Here is a 14,388-nt window from a genome sequence, read left to right as displayed (position 1 = left end):
TTCACCCCTAAAGATAAGCAGATTACTGAATTGTTCATCTCCGGTGATGGGTTTATTGAATCTACACATAGACATCCAGAGTTCCTTTTAGCATCCTAGTTCTTCCTTCTTTGGTGTATCACACATTATTTCATATAAATTTTTTTCTTTAAATATTTTTTAGTTGTTGATAGACCTTTATTTTATTTATTCATACAAGTGCTGAGAATCAAACCCAGTGTCTCACACGTTAAGCAAGTGCTCTACCACTGAGCTACAGCCCCAACCCCTCTATAGATTTTTTTTTTTGTATGTATTTTTTAGTATAGTTGTAGGTAGACACAATACCTTTATTTTTATGTGGTCCTAAGGATCAAACCTGGTGCCTCATGCGTGCCAGGCAAGCATTCTACCATTGAGTCACAGCCCCAGCCCTCCATATAGATTTTAAAGTGCGTGTTTAATTATAATGATAGGATTGATTGAAAGGAACTGAAAGCCTGAAAGAAGGGCAAAGTGGTTTTTTTTAAGGATTATGAATATTCGTATAGTTCTTGCTAAAAGATTATTCTCTGTTCACAAAAACTTGTAGCCTCTTGTTCTTCTATGGATATTTTTCCAGGACCAAGTCACAGAGAACATCCACAATATAAAATAGATCCCTTAGCTTAGATTGTGGTATCATTTATAAAAGTACTAATTTGTATTCTTTTTGTTGTTGTTTTTTTGGTATTTGTTTTAGGCACCTAGTGACAATGGTTCTAAAATCCAAAGCTTTAATTTAGAATGGGATGAGGTAAGCAAATTTAATCTTTTTAAATGATTAAGATTATGTATGGGTCTTCAGACAAAAATAACATTTTTGTTTTTATTTATTTTTTCTTAGAAATATGAATGGTTTTATGTGGTGCATAAGTGGATTGATAGTGTTCTTAGAAAACATTGCTGACTGAACCACCTCTCTGTTTTGTTTTGTTTGTTTTAACTAAATCACCATCAAAACTGTCATGGAATTATCTTGATGAAGGCATTTTTTTCCCCACATCAGCCTTAATGACACGGACATTTATATCCTACAGCTGCTGTAACAGAATGTAATAGAATGTCCTCTGTTACAGTAAACTTGATGACTTGAAACAGCATATGTATTCTGTTACAATTTGGCAGTTCAGAAATCTAAAATGGTTTTCACTGGGCCAAAATCATGTTGTCAGCCTGACTCTGTTGCTTCCAGAGGCTCTAGCAGAGACTCTACAATCTTTCTTTTGACCAGCTTTTGGAGGCTGTCCTCATTACTTAGTTCATAGACAGATGACATTGCTTATTTTCCCCATGCTTCCACTGTCACATCAACTTTTTTATCTTCTGCCTTCAGATCTCTTTCTGCCTCCCTCTTGTGATTCCATTTATGGTCCACCAGATAATCTAGGATCATCTCCCATCTCAGGATTCTTAACTTGTCATATTGTTCAGTCCTGTCACCACCATAACATTCACAGATTCTAGGGATTAGGACCTGGATATCTTTGGGAGCCATTATTCATCCTGGCACAGAAAGCATACTCAGCTTTCTTGTTAAGTTCATTGTTTTGCTCTTGGCAATCCTGTTCTCTCTTGTCCTGTTTCTTATACCTAAGAGAAGGGGCCAGAAAGAAAGAAATTCCATTAATAATTTGGGTATGCATGAGTTAGCACAATCAAGAAGGTTTTAATTCCAGAATTTAAATTTCTGTTAACATTAACAGAATCACATTAGTATGGAAGAAAAACTATTGTCATGATAAATGATGAGAAAATATTTGGTAAAATTTAGCACCAAGTAGAAATAGAGCAGTAATTTCTGATTTGATAATTTTTGTGCCATTACTAATCAATAAAGTATTTCTGGTCAAAGCAGAAACAAGTCAAGGTTCCCGGTTATCCACAATTGTGTTTAACATTATTCAAGAAATTATAGTTAATGCTGTATGACTTGGAACTGAAACAGGACATCATTATAGCCATGGTGTCTGCTGAGAAGCCAAATTATCATTTAAAGATGATTTTCTACTTACACCACTCAGTAGACTCAACTAAGTACCATTAAAAGTAATAAGCGAGTTCTGTGAAATAACTAGGTATAGGCTAAAGTTTTTCTCTTAAGAGTCATCCTAACCATCCTTTACCTCTATCAACCCAATAAAGAAAAATGGGGTTGGGATGTGGCTCAGTGGTATTCATGAAGCCCTGGATTCAAATCCCCAAGCACCAAAAAAAAGAAAAGAAAATGGGTGGAGAACAAGAAACTTGTCAATTTTACTCAGCACCCTACGTTTCTAAAACTAGTTGTCCTGAGCCTACCTGATATTTCTTTCTCCCTTTTTATTACCTAGAAGGGCTATTCTGTCTTCAGTGTTGCTAGGATTCTTTCAGTGCCAAGTCTAATCAGTGGCTCCTCCAAATCTTCATTTAAAGGTACTTAGCAGTATCTAGGATGAGATTTGAGGATAAGTAGAGATCTTTTCTTAAAACCATATTCAGCCAAACCTTGCTGAATGATCCAAACTCTTGCTTATGACCCAAATAACTAAGACAGGAGGATCACAAGTTCAAAGCCAGCCTCAGCAATTAAACAAGGCCCCAAGCCACATAGTGAGAACCTGTCTCAAAATTTAAAAATTTTAAAAAGGTGGAAGTTGCGGGAGAGGGCATTCTGGGGATGTAGCTCAGTCATAAAGTGCCCCTGAGTTCACTCTTCAGTGCCAAGAAGGAGAAAAGATAAAAGAAATGAGAAAAAAGAAAAAACCTGTTTGCATAGAACTTTTCATAGGTTGAAGAAAAGCTGCCAATTTAATTGCCATTCTGTTTCCATGACTACCAGTCCCCTGTGAAGACTGTAAGGTCATACCTGGAAAGAGGTTTTTTTTATTATGGCTAGGTCTAGCATTATCTAAAACACTGTACTTAATTCAATAAGCTATACAAATATACCTACTTTCTACTTCTTTAATTCTACACTTGATGAAGTATTATATATATACATACATATATACACATACACATGCATACACATACATATATATATATGTCATATACTTTTCTTAAGATCCATGATTTACATGTAACAAATGATTTTTAATGTATACTAGCTAATATCAAGAAGGAATTGATGTGGATTTGCCTTTTTTTAAAATAATGTGCATTATGTAACCATCTCTTTTAGGGAAAAGGAAATGGAGAATTTTGTCAGTGTTACACGGGCTTACAGAAGCAATTTAAAATTACTAAACTGTCACCAGCAATGGGTTGTAAATTTAGACTATCAGCCAAAAATGACTATGGTACAAGGTAAGACATATTTTATAAAATAAATATTGGAGATATCTAGTCAACTTCATTCAGATGCATGCTTATTCAGTTCAAATTATCCATTAGAAATTCTGCTCTATTTTGTTGACATAGTTAACAATATTAACAAAAGCTATAAGAAAATTTCTTAGTTTTGTGAGTGCCACAGGTAAGGATAAAGTTAGCAACTTTTCCAATTTCAAATATAAATTAAAACATTCACCTGTGACTAAGAAGTTTTGTATTAATTCTCAGCATATGTGCTTTCATTGTTTTGTTTAAGTCTGTTAAATTCCAAGAGCATCTAAGATGTATGATTTAAATACAAAGAGAGTCATATTGAAATTATTTATATTCTAGAGATAACCCTACTTACCTTTATGATGGCAGGTGTATTTAATTATCTAATCAAGAATTTGCATTTTCTGTTTCATATAAATGGCATTATATGAAAGTATGTTTATACAAATAGAAGTCTGTTACTATTACTGTGTTCACCTTTCATATAAGGCAATTTGTGTATTTCTTCACTGACTAGGTAATTAAAATATAAAGTCTTGATTTGGGGATATAACCCAGCAGTAGAGTGCTTGCCTAGCATACTGAGGCCCCTGAGTTCAAATCCCTAACACCACAAAAAACAAAAACAAAAAAAGATAGGAAAGTTGAACAGTACTGCAGTTTGTTGTTGGTTTTTGTTTGTTTGGGTAGGTTTTGTTTGTTTGTTTGTTTCATTTTTTTATTACTTTGTTTTATTTTTGGGTTTTTTTGGTAGTACCTGAAATTGAACCCAAGGCCTCACACAAGACAAACACTGAGCCATAACCCCATCCTTTTATTCTAAGTCTGTGTCTCACTAAGTTACCCAGGCTGCCTTGAACTTTAGATTCTCTTGTTTCAGCCTCCTAAATAGTTGGAATTATAGCTTATACCAGCATTCGCAGCTAACATTGCCTCCTCCACCCTTGTTAACAGGGATTGAACTCAACAGGCACTTTACCACTGAGCCACATCCCAGCTCTTTTTATTTTTTATTTTGAGAGAGGGTCTTGCTAAGTTGCTTAGGGCCTCACTAAGTTGCTGAGGCTCATCTCAAACTTGGGATATTCTGGGGCTGGGGTTGTGCCTTGCACATGTGAAGCACCGGGTTCAATCCTCGGCACCACATAAAAATAAAGGTATTGTGTTCATCTACAATTAAAAAAATATTAAAAAAAAAAAAAAAACTTGGGGGCTGGGGATGTGGCTCAAGCAATAGCGTGCTCGCCTGGCATGCATGGGACGCTGGGTTCGATCCTCAGCACCACATAAAAATAAAATAAAGATATTGTATCCACTGAAAACTAAAAAATAAATATTAAAAAATTCTCTGTCTCTTAAAAAAAAAAAAAAAAAACTTGGGATCCTCCATCTTCATTCTCCCAAGTTGCTGGAATTACAGGCATGCATCACCACAACCAGCTCTAACACTACATTTTTTAAAGAATACTAATTCACTTTTTGATATTTAACCTGGTTAACTTTGAAGATATTATCAAATCCAAGATAAATTATTTGGATTATAATAACCATCAAAAGTTTTCATTTTCTGGGGTTGGTGATGTAGCTCAGTGACAGTGACAGCGCGCTTGCCTAGTATGTTCAGGGCTCTGGGTTTGACCCCTCCATACTGCAAAAATAAAAATTTTCATTTTCAAAAAAATAACATTAGTCAAAAATTTGTTCCTTAGCTGTAAAAATAATTCTTGTTATTCCTCTTTAAAACTTGTTTGTTTCAACAGTGGTTTTAGTGAAGAAGTCTTATATTACACCTCAGGCTGTGCCCCTTCTATGCCAGCAAGTCCTGTATTAGCAAAGGCCGGAGTTACTTGGTTGTCCTTACAGTGGAGTAAACCCTCAGGAACACCGTCAGATGAAGGAATTTCTTATATTTTAGAGATGGAAGAAGAAACTTCAGTAAGTATGAATATGTATTTTAAATAGGGTATTGAAAACATTTTAGTGTAGCATTACTTCAGATAAATAAATATTGCCACAATAGTTAGCTCCTTCCCCCAGTCCCTTCAGGCCTTTTTATTATTATTTGGGGGGAGTTGGGAATGAGGAAGAACTCAATCTTTTGTTTTCCTCAAATGTAAAAAAGTCATTTATTTTTTGAGTGTCTATGTACTGGGGGAAAAAAGCATAGATTATACTTTAAATGTATTCATTTAACATCTGGGGATGTAGCTCAGTGCTAAAGCACTTGCCTAGCATGCACTGCAGAAGAAGAAAATATATCCATTTTGGGGAAAATATTTTGGGGAGGGAGAAGATCACAGCCTCCTACTAGGCAAAGCACCTTTAAAAGATGAGGAAAAGTCTACCTTCTCCAACTATAATTATATGCTACTTCTCAAAGTGTCACAGAAGATTTAAGAGTCTTACGTGAGACATAGTGTAGCCTGAATGGATACTTGTTGCTGATCTTCTGTGAGCTAGAACCTAGCCGAATAAGAGGGTATATTCTGTTATTTCTTTCTTTAGTTCCATAGTTTTCCTTTTTTTTTTTTTTTGAATTTTTTAATGTTTATTTTTTAGTTTTCGGCAGACATAGCATCTTTGTAGTTCCATAGTTTTTCAAAACCACTTTGAAACAATATGGGTCAAAATAGCAATAGTCTGAAAACACATATTGATTAAAATTTGAACAGAGGATAAGATATATAGCACAGTAGTAGAGTTAATGCCTAGTATGCACAAGGCCCTGGGTTTTATCCTCATCATTGTTTAAAAAAAAAAAAAAAAAAAAAGTACACTAATGTTCATAATAGCATTTTTCGTGCTAGCCAAAAACTGAAGCAGAGCCAGGAACAGTGGCTCATACCTGTAGTCCTGGCTACTCTGGAGGGTGAGGCAGGTGTTTTGCTTGAGTCTAAGAGTTCATCTGGGGATGTAGCTCAGTGCTAAAGCACTTGCCTAGCATGCACTGGACAATGTAGCAAGACCCTATCTCAAAAAATAAAAAGTAGAAGTAACTCATGTCCATCAGTGGATAAATGAATAAACAAAATGTGGTATACCCTATACAGTGAAATATCATTCAGCCATAAAAAAGGAATACTGATAACATGCCAGAACATGAATGAATCTTCACATCGTTGTACTAAGTAAGAAAACCAGTCACAAAAGACCAAATATTGTGTGATTCCACTTGTATAAATTGACAATTGATGGAAGCAGAAAATGGATGAAAAGAGGGGAAAGTAACTGCTAACCAAAAAAGGACAGGCTTCATTCTGGAATTAAGGTTTGGGTAATGGCTACACAGTCTTGTGCACCTTTGAATTATATTACTATGAAACAGTGGAATATTATGTATGAATTGTATGTCTGTTTTTAAAAATTTTAAACATGATAACATTAGAACTGTAAAGAGTGGCTCAAACCTGAACAGTATCCTCACCTGCCAGTGCACCCAACCATTGATTTATTCACCTGAACACAGTACATTGAGGACAAATTAAACTTTTAAAATTTTAAAAATGATAGCATTGGTAAAACAGTAAAGCATTGTCATTGGAACTATAAGTAGCAGTCTCAAACCTGAGCAGTATCCTCACCTGCCAGTACAACCAGCCATTGCTTTATTCACTTGAATACAACACATTCAGGACAAATTAAACTATTAAATAGTTACACACTGATTAGCTTTTGTGTAACATCTGGGAACTTCCCTTTAGTTCTTGGGATAGGTAACTGATGGAGAAGTTGCCTTTGACCCCTTTTCTTCCCTCAACACAAGGATCTTCTCTTGGCTGCTATATTTATTGAAAATAAGTAATCTCCTTCATCATTCTACAACGGTTCACTAGCATTTCTGGGTCCATGCACTCAGGATAGAAGCATCAACATGAGAATAACGCTCAACAGAGTATTAATTGCACCTAAAAGGAGATGAAGAGGAGAAACCTGGGTCTTTGCACATGTTCATTATTCCCTGTATTTCTGCTGTTAAACATCTAATGAAGATTTTGTTTTTTTCCTTTTCAGGGTTATGGTTTTAAGCCTAAGTATGATGGAGAAGATCTTGCTTACACTGTGAAAAATCTCAGACGTAGTACAAAGTATAAATTTAAGGTAGGCTTTTTTTTAGTAAGTGCATATTAATTATACAGAATAATGGATTTCATTGTGGCAAGTTTGCACTTAAGGTAAGCTTTGAAAGCCCTTAAAATATTTGTTTTTTGTATTAATTGTTCTTGTTTTAAGTACATACTTCATTTCTTTGGTTTTTAAATCATAAATAATTGATCTATTCTAACAAGCTTTTTTGTTTTACTTTCGTATTACATCATAATACTTTTCAAACTTTATATATTTAAATTCAAAACCAGTTTAATGTTTGGGGGACTCTTACATGCATAATGTGAACAAATGTCTTTTAAAATACAGATTTTCTTAAACATGCTCAGTGTGCTTTTTGGACAGTGATATCAAAAGGTAATGCTGTATTTTTCTCAGTGCATCATATGGAGTAGTGCACAATTTCAGGTTGTCCCATCTGATAATCATTGGAGGGAAACAATATCTACCATGTTTCTTCCCTTTGTAATAAATAGTTTGTAGGTACTGTGTACTATTGTAAATGTCTTACTCCTTATTAAATTTTCATATTAGTTTTAGTACCCATTGATGGTCCTGTCTGAATCAGTAATCACTATAATTGATGGTTCCAAGTAATGATTTTTAATTTTATCATTCCATGTACATATCATTTTTTCTCATTTGAGGCAGTGACAAGCTTTGAAGATTCTTTTGTGGAGACTTCCAAAATTTATCTTTGCTACTATAGCATCATTCTGGGGTATTAGCAATGTGATGTGTATATACATTGCTATTTCTTGGCAGCCAGTGCTTGAACTAGTTAATATATAAGATATATAAGCGAGCCTAAATATTATACAGAAGTTTTCCCAAGAATATAATAGGATGCTTATCCGTTGACGAATTCAACATTTAAACTTTCCTTAAAATTACTTATCCTTTTAAATAATAGAGGCCACTAAATTATTTTTGTTATTAAAAAGCAAAGTTAAATTTTAGTACACCTTAAGAATCTTACAAATAAACCTTAATAATGAGAAATTTGATTACATGGTGCATGATAATCACAGTCATTATGTTTTATATATAGCTTCATTTTAAAGACTTCTGATGACTAGCTCATTTTAATTTCCAAACACAGTTTTTATATTTACAAAATTCATAAAATACCTGGGGAATACACACTTTCAGTCTAGTTTTTATGGCAATGTTAAATTGTATTTTTGCTCAGTAATAGTTATCATGCCAACAGGTCTTCTATCGAGGAATTTGTTTGTCTTTTTTAATTTGTCAAGTTTATTAAACTTAGAATTCTACTACCGTGTGACACCAAGATGTTATTTCCACTGAATCCACACACATACTGAATAAACACACATAAATATGTGTCACTTTTACTGACTCACAATAGAAATTTGCACTATAGAAGTCAATCTCAAATTGCAAGGAGAGGGAGTATGCAAACAATCTCCAAGGAGACAGTCAGCAGTTCTAATAGGCCGCTCCCAAATAACAGGATCAGTAATGGGGATCAGGAGTGGAAATACACATCTATAAGCCACCTCTTTATGCATCACTTAATTATAGAAAGGTGTTTTGTACAGGCTTATTAAGTAACAAACAAACTAAAATAGTGATAATGCTGATGGAATGGTCTGTAGAGCTTATCTGGGAACTTATTAGAAGTTTTAAGATCTCAAGTCCTCATTGCCACCAACTAAATAAGCAATTTTAGAGGCCTATGTGTTATAGGAGACCTTCTAGGTAATTCTGGTGCTTGCTAAAATTTGAGATCCACTGATCTGGGGTGGGGGGTACAGAAAATAGGAAATGATACCTTTATAAAGTTCTGGGAGCTCAGACATTTATTTAGAGCTCAGCCATGTGCTAAGGACCCTGCTGAGGTAGCTTTGAATCATTAAATCCCATTGTCATGTCTCAGTCTTCCATTTTTAGCTTGGCATTGCAGAATCTTTCAAGCCATCAATCAAAATACAATTTAATATTTATAAAAATCTTAAAACTCTAAAGCAGAAATATTAAAAATATACTCCCGGAAGTAATGGCTACATAGCATATTATTATTCCTAAGAAACAATAAGAATATGATTAACATAAAATGAATTTCTCCTATTAGGCAAATGTTAAGAGTTCAGGGTTCTACACTGAAGGTAACCCTAGAACACTCAAAATACTAAAACGAAATTAAGACAATGAAAAAATCTAAAACCAAAAGAAAAATGAAAATACAATTTTAAAATATAACAAAGCAATCAGAATTCCTAAAATTGAGAGTGATAAACAATTCTTATTATCAAATGATACACTAGAAGTTGAACAGGGACCTGGTATCCAAATTTGTTTAAAAAGCAGGAAAGGCTTGCCTTTTTTTTTCCCCCATTAATGTCTCATTTATAAAGGAAAATAAAAAGGCTTGAAGAATACCATTATAAAATGTACATTTTTCAAACTACATGAGTATATATGGGTCTTCATTATACTACTATTTCTAATTTTTGACAAAGCATTAAAGGCTTTTGAGGCAAGTGGCCGGTCCTATGTATGTCAACATGTGTGACAGTATATAATGATGTTCCTTTTCTCATTCTTATCTTGTCTGGGGTCAATTTATAATCTCTTCCTTTTTTCTCTGCCCTAATTCAAGTATACTCCCAGCTAAGGCTTTAACTTTTACTGGTATAACTATTTCTCACTTTCATGCATCATCTCTTTGCCTTATATCAGCTGTGACTTCTGTCCTGAGGAATACTGAATCTCCAAACATATTCCATATGTAACTACTTTCAGTACTTCTCTCACCTTTTATTCATAGTTTTATTCTATACCTAGATTAATCTTTCTGAAAAATAGCTTTAACTCTAAGAAACAATCTCCTTAGTATAACATAAGATTATCTATCCAGTTTTAAAACTTACTGCTTTCATTCTTACTTGGACCAAATTGATTAGAACTACTTACTCATCCTTCCCTATCTTCTGCATAAGATCTCTAGACTCTTTAGCTAGGGTAGGACTTGACTACTAGGTGCAAGGCTCTTGATTCAGTCACCAGCACTGGAAGAAAAATTTTAAAAGTACACAGATATTCATAGCATTATTCATAATAGTCAAAAAGTTAAAGCAGAGCCAGGTGCAGTGACTCACACCAGTAGTCCCAATGCTCTAGAGGCTGAGGCAAGAGGATCACTGTAGCCCAGGAGTTTGAGGCCTGACTGGGCAACATAGCAAGACCACTCTCTCAAAAAAATGAAGGAAAAAAAATTATTCTCAACTCATTAAAGGTAAGGACTACATCACATGTAGAATTTGTTGCAAAGTGCTCCCCGTGTGGTAAGCACTAAATAAATCTATGATTATTTGTAAAATTAGGGAGAGAAAAAACTTTCAATTTCTTGCCTTTAATTACTTTTGTGGCTAATTGAAAAAGGTGCTCTATAATAAAAGGGGCAATGATGAAATATATAGAGAGACTTTAAAAATAGTTGTATGAATCTTTATGGCTTTTAGGGACACTGTTCTTTAAAAGTTTAAATAAGTTTAAATAGACACTGTTTTAAACCTCTTTAGTCTATTTAGTCTCATTTATAAAGCAGAAGAGTAAGAAAATAGATCCTGAAAAATCCATCTGACCATGTGAAAGGACTGAAGAGGCCTAAGCAAAATCGAAAAATTGAACTAAATTTTAAATTTTACTGAGTTCTCATGGGCTGCACAAATTATTTGGAGTGGTAGGTTTACTAAATAAATCCTCATCTCTAGTGTATACTATCATAGTTCCTGTCTATAATGAGGTAAAAATATTATAAGTATAAATGAATTTCTAAAACCATATAAATTGAAATCTAGATGTTAATTACGTTTCACTATTGCTATATGACAAATTACCCCATAGCTTGACAAAAATGAATATTGCTTTTATTATCTTGATTTCTACAGGCCAGGAATTCAGGACGTTTAGTTGAGTGTCTAATGTCCACAAGGTTGTAGTTAAGATGTGACTGGGGTTATAGTCATGTAAAGGCACACTGTCATTTCTCCTACATCCTGTTTGTTAGAGGGAGTCAGTAAGGACTCCTCACACCCAAGGGAAAGGGAATGAGCTTTCATCTTTTGAAGAAAGAAGAGTGAAAGAATTTGTGGACATCTTTTTAAAGCACTAGAAAATAAGTACAGCATGCCTAAAGCACTTCAAGAATCATCCGGTTATAGCTTGTTCCTTTGATGGCCATTGTTTAGTGTCAAAATGGTTTGTTTATTTATTTATTTATTCATTCATTCATTCTAATTTATTATACATGACAGCAGAATGTGTTTCAATTTATAGTATACATATAGAGCACAATTTTTCATATCTCTGGTTGTACACAAAGTATATTCACAGCATTCGTGTCTTCATACATGACTTGTGGGTAGTGATGTCCATCTTATTCCACCATCTTTCTTACTCCCATTTCCCCTCCTTCCCCTTTGCCCTATCTAAAGTTCCTCCGTTCCTCCATTCATCCCATGCTCCCCACCCCCACCCCCATTATGGATCAGCATCCACATATCAGAGAAAACATTTGACCTTTAGTTTTGGGGATTGGCTTAACTTCACTTAGTGTGATATTCTCCAACCCCATTCATTCACCTGCAAATGCCATGATTTTATTCTCGAAAGAGTAATATTCCATTGTGTATATACCACAGTTTTTAAATCCATTCATCTATTGAAGGGCATCTAGGTTGACTCAACAATTTAACTATTGTGAATTGTGCTGCTATATATATTGATGTGGCTGCATCACTATAGTATGCTGTTTTTAAGTCCTTTGTATATAAACCAAGGAGTGGGATTGCTGGGTCAAATGGTGGTTCCATTCTAAGTTTTACATGGAATGTCATCCTGCTTTCCAGATTGGTTGCACCAATTTGCAGTCCCACCAGCAGTGTATGACTGTGCTTTTTTCCCCACATCTTCACCAACACTTATTGTTGTTTGTATTCTTAATAGCTGCCATTCTGACTGAAGTGTCAAAATGTTAAACTTGCACTTGTATTCCCAATACTGACTCTAAAAGGCAAGTACTTTGCATATTCTGTATATATGCCAAGTCCCTATTGAAAACAAGCAATTCTCAAAGGAACAAGCTATCACATTCTGAAAATGTGTTTTATCATTTAATGGAAACTATTTTTCTTCATTACATTCTTTGTTCATTAAGCCAGTTTTCATTAGATACCAAACATATCATTTTAAGTCTTTGTGTTCTCGTCACAGGTTATTGCTTATAACTCAGAAGGTAAAAGTAATCCAAGTGAAGTAGTAGAATTTACTACCTGCCCTGATAAACCAGGAGTACCTGTAAAACCTTCAGTTAAAGGAAAGATACATTCACACAGTTTTAAAATAACTTGGGGTAAGATATTATGCATATTTGTATATTATTACTCTATTTTTTATTTTTTTTATTTGTAGTTGGACACAATATCTTCATTTTATTTATTTATTTATTTTTATGTGGTGCTGAGGATTGAACCCAGCACCTCACACGTGCTAGGCAAGCACTCTACCACCGAGCCACAACCCCAGCCCCACATTATTACTTTTATATTTGAATAAAATAATTTTAATATGAAGATAGTTTTTAAGATATTTGAAGGTGATTTAGATGGGTTGGGCTTGTGAAGGAATCACCATGACTTTGGCTAGAGATGAAATAAAAAGAAACATAAATTTTTAGGCTATAGATGTATAATGCCACAAGATGACCATGGTTTTCAGCCATGCTCAGACTCTGTTCTTTGTGTGGTTTAACAGTGTTGCGTCAACCTATAAGAGGAAAGGCCAGACTCAGAATGTTGTTCATTTAGAAGAAAGCAACACTTGGGAAATGAAGTTGACCAAATTATGCTGTGTGCATGTATAAATATGAAACAACAAAGCCTTCTAATATGTATGATTATAATGTACCAGTAAAAAATATTTTAATAAAAAACACTGTTACATTCTAAAAAAAAGAAGAAAGCAACACTAAGAACTGGCAAAGTAGCTTAGTGGTAGAGCACTTATCTGTCATTCACATGGTCCTGTTTTTGATCCCCAGCACTGCAAATACTAACAATAACAAGAATAATAATAGAAGAAAACAACACTTATAAATCTACACAACTTCCTGAATTTATTTTCTCACAGTCTAATCATAAGTTCAGTAATTATGATATAATCTACCAAGTCAGTGTAATATGTTTGGTTTTTTGTAGTATATAACAGTGATCTCCTGTTTTGGTATCAGTTTTTCAGTAAGGCTTTGTGATTATAGGGGAAAAAAAGATACTCCAGTAAACTTGTTAGCCCAAATTAGCAGTAAGAAATGTGAGTCATTCATTGAGCATCTTTTTTGTGGAAAGCTTTGTACACTCAATTTTGATACAAGAGAAACTGGGGATCAGATTATGGGCAAGGTAACACTGTGAGATGAAAAATGACTGAATTTGCAGACAAAGTTAACTTGGGTCATAATGGCTCTCAGGAGAAATAAAAAGCACTTATTCATTTAAAACAGACATTTCTTGAACGTCCTCTTATATACTAGTTAAAGGGGAAAACAAAGTTATAGAAACTTCATCTCTGGCCAAAGAATTCAGACCAATAAAAAAGACTTCAGTGGTAATTATAAAATATCCTCATATTTCAAACCACCATAGAATGAAAGGTGAATGGAATATTGTGTTGTCATTAAAAATTGTTTTTAGAGCTGGGTGTGGTGGTGCATGCTTGTCATACCAGCAACTTGGGAAGCTAAAACAGGAGGATCACAAATTCAAGTCCAGCCTGGGCAACTTAGCAAGACCCTGTCTCAAAAAATAAAATGGGCTGAGGATGTCTCTTGGGGGCAAAGTGCCCCTTCATTTAATCTCTAGTACCACAAAGTAAATAAATAGTATATTAAAATTCTTAGAGGGAACCATATTTATAGTCGTGGGAAAAATATGG

General features: G+C 34.2%; 1 protein-coding gene across 5 annotated transcripts in view; it reads left to right on the top strand.

Annotated features, from left to right (window-relative positions):
• Nucleotides 1-14,388, top strand: part of Fndc3a (fibronectin type III domain containing 3A) — a 158,461-nt gene that overhangs the window by 122,741 nt on the left and 21,332 nt on the right. For all 5 annotated transcript variants that reach the window (XM_046454003.2, XM_046454000.2, XM_046454002.2 and 2 more), the window contains 5 exons: nucleotides 722-775; nucleotides 3,182-3,306; nucleotides 5,088-5,262; nucleotides 7,339-7,425; nucleotides 12,673-12,811. In XM_046454003.2, the coding sequence (XP_046309959.1) occupies nucleotides 722-775; nucleotides 3,182-3,306; nucleotides 5,088-5,262; nucleotides 7,339-7,425; nucleotides 12,673-12,811 (580 nt within the window). The remainder of the gene's footprint in view (nucleotides 1-721; nucleotides 776-3,181; nucleotides 3,307-5,087; nucleotides 5,263-7,338; nucleotides 7,426-12,672; nucleotides 12,812-14,388) is intronic.

This window comes from Marmota monax, unplaced genomic scaffold (assembly GCF_021218885.2).
Source record: "Marmota monax isolate L192 unplaced genomic scaffold, Marmota_monax_Labrador192_F-V1.1 WCK01_AAM20220418_F8-fsc00011, whole genome shotgun sequence".
Lineage (NCBI taxonomy): Eukaryota > Metazoa > Chordata > Mammalia > Rodentia > Sciuridae > Marmota > Marmota monax.
Note: the sequence above shows the minus strand (reverse complement) of the source record. Positions and strands in the feature narration are given on the sequence as shown.